The sequence below is a fragment of the Sciurus carolinensis genome, chromosome 3, assembly GCF_902686445.1.
Source record: "Sciurus carolinensis chromosome 3, mSciCar1.2, whole genome shotgun sequence".
Classification (NCBI taxonomy): domain Eukaryota; kingdom Metazoa; phylum Chordata; class Mammalia; order Rodentia; family Sciuridae; genus Sciurus; species Sciurus carolinensis.
In genome coordinates this window covers 68,562,059-68,568,058 of record NC_062215.1, presented here as the reverse complement: position 1 = coordinate 68,568,058, position 6,000 = coordinate 68,562,059, and the positions used below count along the sequence as shown (strand labels likewise).

General features: G+C 41.1%; 1 protein-coding gene across 1 annotated transcript; it reads right to left on the bottom strand.

The window, feature by feature from the left end:
- Positions 1–1,897: 1,897 nt before the first annotated feature.
- On the bottom strand, positions 1,898–2,911 carry LOC124979423 (40S ribosomal protein S17-like). Its single transcript, XM_047543845.1, has 2 exons — positions 2,871–2,911; positions 1,898–2,353 (listed from the first exon to the last, which is right to left on the bottom strand). Exons 1-2 carry the CDS (start codon positions 2,909–2,911, stop codon positions 1,930–1,932), a joined length of 465 nt encoding a protein of 154 aa, XP_047399801.1. The 3' UTR covers positions 1,898–1,929.
- Positions 2,912–6,000: the final 3,089 nt, after the last annotated feature.

Sequence of the window (6,000 nt, the reverse complement as noted above, 5' to 3'; positions counted from 1 at the left end):
CTAAAGAGAAAGCTATTTTACAGAAATCAGATGACATCAGATTTCTTTTTTTTTTTTTTTTTTTTTTTAAAGGAGAAAAAGTTTATTTGAGGGCTTAGGGTTTCAGAGGTCTTAGTCCACAGAAGACTGACTCCATTCCTTGGGGCTGGAGGTGAGGCAGAATATCATGGCAGAGGTGTGGCACAGGGAAGCAGCTCACACCCTCAGGAAGCAGGGAGTCTCCACTCAATAGATACAAATATATATACCCAAAGTCACGCCCAAATTCCAATCTCCTCCAGCCACACCCTACCTTTTCAATTAATCCCACCAGGGATTCATTCAGTGATTGGGTTAAGTCTCATACGACCTAATCATTTCTGCTCAGAACCTTCCTGCATTGTCTCTCATGTGAGCTTTTGGGGCACATCTCACATCCAAACCATAACATTCTGCCCCTGTCTCCCAAAAGCTCACAACCATCTGACAATGCAAATACATTTAGTCCATGAGTTCCCATAGTCTCAACAGTTCTGAGATTGCTCAAAGTTCAAGTCCAAAGTCTTTGAGGCTCAAGGCAGTTTCACATTGTGCGCTTCTACAAAATTAAAAACAATTTACAAATATCCAACATATAAAGGTACTGAGCAAACATTTCCATTTACAAAAATAGGGGCATAGAAGGAAGGGATGGAACCAAAGCAAGACCGAAATCCACTTGGGCAAACAAGACATGTAGCTCCATGACCCATACCTGCAGCACATGGCATCTTGATTTTCTCTCTGAAGGATTATGGAAAATAATGTTCTATAACACAGCTCCCCAAGAAAAGGGAGGGATGGTGAGGCTTGGAAGGAGGGAGGAGAAATTGGCCAAACTGCAAACCTCTTCCAGAGCATTCTTTCCTGATAACAATGGGCCCTGGGGGAAAGGGGCGACATCCAATGCTGGGTCTTAAACCTTGACCTTCCCCCTGGTGAATTAGTCCTAAATGACAATGGACGAGATTTGAGTACTATCCCTCAGGATCCAGACTCTTATCTCCCTCCTAAATGAACCCTCCTAAAATTAAAATTTTAACTTGTACGACTAGCCCCTGACGGTCAAAACTGCAGTACACAGCTTCCAACGATTATATCATTGCACCCTATAAAACCAAAAATCCCCTCTGAGGGCTATTTTCCCATCTGGAAAATTGACCCCAAGGGTGCCCGAGTCGGTGAAGGAAGAAAGGCTTCTCTGAATCTGTTGAGGTCTGCTTCCCGTCCTTTTGCACTTCCTCTCTCCAAATGGCGTGTGTAGCTCCGCCCCTGTGACCTTGTTCCTTGCAGCCCAAGTGGCCTTTCTGTTGACTTGCTCCTTTCCTGCGGCTTTCCTAGGATGATGTCCCACATTACTGGCATTTCTTAATTTGGGGGGTTTCCACGGCAGCTTCGACTTCCTCCTCACCTCTCCACACTTTGACTTCTCAGGGGGTGCCCGCAGGGACCCTGACCCTGCTGCACTTTGCCTGGCCTCCCAGGCCTTCATTGGAAATCTTGGTGGAAGCCTCTATGATCCCTTAACTCCAGCATTCTGCATTCCTGCAGAACCAGCCCTACGTGGTTCAAACCAAGGTCTGCCGCCATCTTGGAATAGTAGCCAAGCCTCCGGGAACCCTTGCTGCTGCAGCCTCAGAGGGTCTGGGTGGCTGAGCACGTTGAAAAAACTTCCTAGGCCCCCTCGTGCAAGAAGGGTGCCTCACTGGTCTCTTCTCAAGAGAATTTTCACCTTTTGTCCCTGAGGCTTGAGATGGGTGTGGTCTTGCCAGCTCCTGAGATGCCCTCCAGCCATCTTTCTCAGCGTCTCTGGGTAAAGTCTTTAGCATTCCTCTAGTGGCAGTAATGTCTTTTTGTTGTTGTTGTTGTTGTCCCAGGTTTATTGAAAATATTACAGCCTAGCAGAAAGATTCAGACAGCTCCACGTGGCGTTTTGAAATTCATCTCCACAGTAGGCTGAGTGACCTGCAAGTTGGAGAGACTGCTGAAGTCCCAAAGCTTCAGCATTTCCTTAGTGTCAGGATCTACTTCAATGATCTCCTGATCCAAGGCAGACACCTCAGGAACATAATTATCTCCACTTTCTCTCTCCTTTTCCTGCAGCTTAATGGAGATGCCTCTCACAGGGCCTCTCTGAATCCCCTTCATCAGATGTGTGACATACGCTGCGATCTTGTTGCGGAGCTTCTTGCTGGGAATAATGGCGATCTCCTCGCACACGCGCTTGTTGGTATGGAAGTCGTTGCCCAGGCGTGTGTAGTACTTCTCGATGATAACCCTGGCGGCCTTCTTAACAGTTTTAGTGCGAACATGTTGGTGGGTCAGTTTCAGAGATCTTAATCCACAGAAGGCTGGTTTCATTCCTTGGGGCTCGAGGTGAGGCAGAACAGCATGGCAGAGGTGTGGCAGAGGGAAGCAGCTCACACCCTCAGGAAGCAGAAAGAGCCAGATTTCCTAACTACAGCTTGAGTGGGCACCTGTGCTATTATAAAAAACCTAAATGTTATATATGTTTCTAGCAATTCTATTAATGTTTCTAAAGCATTAAATTTTCTTCATTAGCAAATCAATGGCATGTTGGATTCCATCTTAAGCTTTAATGAGTTATTGACTTCATGATTTTCAGAGACTGGTTCAAATACTAATTTCCTTTTTTATTTTTTAACTCATTGTTTACAAAAAGTAATGCTTTGCTCTCTTGTTTATTGTTGTCATAACAATATCCCTGCCATACATATGCCTTGTTCGGTCACCCACCAACTGCCACCATTGACCTCTGATGCTAAATACCCTTAATTGTCCATGCCCCACCTGAGAGAACAAGTACTTTAGGTAACCTTCCCTGACTTCACCCACACTCAGCAGGAAGAAGAATGGAGATGTTGTTGCCCATTTTTCCACAGAAAAGTAAACAAGAAATTGACAATGGGGAAAATATAATAGTGGTCCACCACACTATATAGTCCTTACTGCTCTGAGGATTGTTTTTAAAAGGACATGTTTTATACTTTTCTTCTTTTTCCAAATTAGCAAGTAAATTATAACCTCCCTCACCCTCCATCCTGTGTCAGGGCACACCTGGAATGTAGCCCTTGAGACACCTCTTTAAAAACCCCTGTGTTTCTTCTTTGCTAACAAAGCAATAAAACTTTTTCCCCTTTTTGCTTAAAACCGTGTCCTCCTTATTGGATTGGCTTCAGGGACAAGGACCAAGCTTTTGGTAACAGGAGGGGGTGGATTCCCTCCCCAGCAGTATTTGCAGTGTTGACAGCGGCAGTGGTGTTCAAACCCTGGAGGTGAAACATTGGCAATCAAGGCAACAAACCTTCCCTTCACCAAACAACAAAATTAAAAAATTAAAACCCCAACAGGAACAAAAAAATGGAGTTTTCTATTCATACTCTTTGTACTGTGAGTTGTGAGGCATCACAGTTAGAGACGCTATAAAGATGTGGAGGGAGCTTGGTAAACAGCAGCATGCTAGCTCTGCAGCAGAGCTAGTATGTAATATTTTGCTTCTGATCTGATTTCTGGCTTAAAAAATGGTGTTAAAGACTGCAAACAGCTAACAAAATGTCTTCAGCCTGCTACATCTCCTACAGCCCCTCCCCTTGCTCTGCAGCAGTCTTCTTCTTCTGAGAGCAGGTGGGGTTGGGGGAGGAAACTCTGGCCACCACTTTAAAAGAAACTTTGCAGCCTCCCTGGAAAAATAAAAGTCCCTTAGGAGGTATTTTAACTGTGGCAAGCCTGGACACTAGACCAGAAATTGTCAGCTGCTTCCTGGTCATAAAAAAAAAACCAGGGCTGTGTCCCTGTCACTGCTGTGGTAACATTGGGTTAATGAGTGTTAATCACAGACAAATGTAGACAGAAAATTTACCTTCTGAGTTACAACCTCACTGGGGTAGGATTTCCAGAAAAAATATAAACAATAACACCTTGCTTTCAGAGTCCTGCAAGATTTAAGACCACAGGAAAAAAGTGTCCCTTTTAAAATTCAAGCTGTTTCTGACGACTGGCTAAAGGAACTGGATGTCTTTACTACACTGTTTTGTTAACCAGCTCCTCTCTAATCCTATAGCACTGGGAGAGAAAAATGGAAAGATTCTGAATGTATAAGTTTTCCTATCTTAAAAATCGTTTCTGGGGATTTTATAGGCTCTTACATTCTTTACATAAAATCTGAACTGACTCTAATCTAAGTTGAAAGTAAACTCTGAGTTGATAAAGATGCTATACATACCCCTTTACCAGAGTAGATCTGGCTTCTTTTTCTAATAATAATAATAATAATAATAATAATAATAATACTTTTGAGCTCATGAGTTCATGGTGAATTCACATTTGATCTTGTGTGCCTAAATTAATGTTTTTCTAATCAGTTTTATTTTATCTAACAATCGAGGTTTTACATTCTGTTCAAAGGTCAATTTTTCTAGGGATAGTGGTGTTGGGGGTATTTCTGATAATCATCAGGACAAAAACTAGCAATCTGAAATCTTTTATTTCAGTGTCCTTATTGTTGTTAGATCTTAGACCTGACATTTAAATCTACACAGGACTCCTCTATATTTAGGTCGTAATGTAAAAGTTGATTGGTTCTATTTTAATTTCTAACAGATTAAATCTAACAAAGGCTTTAAAAACATCTGTAACATTGCCTCTTAGCTGTGGAGCTCCACCTACAAAGTTATAAAAGCTTTGTTTCTCATCTGTTTTGTGTTTGTGCACACACTGGTGACTTGTATTGTTGTGTCTGTGTCCATATATCATGTATGTGGTATTAAAATGGCATATAGACAAATGAGTGCTCATAAATTAAAATTAAAATAAAAAAAGATCCAAATATTTTTCAATTTAAGTGACTTAAAAAGAAGTTTAGTTTAAATTGAGTAAAAAGATAAAAATAATGATGTCTTTAACATTACTAACACATAAGTTTTTCCAGGTGGTAAGACAATAAAGTGTTGGTTTCTACAAAATATCTAAAATGTAATAATCATTGTTCTAGCAAATTTCTTAAACAGAAAAGAGATGGTTAATACTCTTTTTCTTTAAAGTGAAAACAAATGGGATATATCTTGTTTCTCTGTACATGAAGTAGAGGCATAACATTTGTGTAATCATATATTTACATAGGGTAATAGTTTTTGACTCATTCTGTTATTTTTTTCCCTTCTCCCCCACCCCTCCCACCCCTCTTTTCCCTCTATACAGACTCTCCTTCCTCCATTCCTGCCCCCCTCCCAACCCCCATTATGTATCATCATCTGCTTATCAGCGAGATCATTCGTCCTTTGGTTTTTTGAGATTGACATATCTCACTAAGCATGATATTCTCCAATTTCATCCATTTGCCTGCAAATGCCGTAATTTTATTCTTCTTACGGCTGAGTAATATTCCATTTTATATATATATATATCACAGTTTCTTTATCCATTCGTAAATTGAGGGGCATCTAGGTTGGTTCCACAATCGGCTATTGTGAATTGAGCAGCTATGAACATTGATGTGGCTGTATCTCTATAGTATGCTGATTTTAAGTCTTTTGGGTATAGGCCAAGGAGCTGGGACAAATGGTGGTTCCATTCCAAGTTTTCTAAGGAATTTCCACACTGCTTTCCAGAGTGGCCGCACTAATTTGCATCCCCACCAGCAATGTATGAGTGTACCTTTTTCCCCACATCCTCTCCAACACCTATTGTTGCTTGTATTCTTGATAATCGCCTGTCTAATGGGGGTGAGATGGAATCTTAGTGTAGTTTTGATTTGCATTTCTCTTATTACTAAAGATGGTGAACATTTTTTCTTATATCTGTTGATTGCTTGTAGATCTTCTTCTGTGAAGTGTCTGTTCATTTCCTTAGCCCATTTGTTGATTGGATTATTTGTATTCTTGGTGTAGAGTTTTTTGAGTTCTTTATAGATTCTGGAAATTAGTGCTCTATCTGAAGTATGAGAGGCAAAGATTTTCCCCCACT

Excerpts from the sequence above, each read along its gene's own strand:
- LOC124979423 (XM_047543845.1), bottom strand. The coding sequence starts at position 2,911 with ATGGGCAACAACATCTCCATTCTTCTTCCTGCTGAGTGTGG. Across the intron at positions 2,354-2,870 it reads CTTCTTCCTGCTGAGTGTGG|ATCTCTGAAACTGACCCACC; the intron begins GTGAAGTCAGGG and ends CTGTGGATTAAG.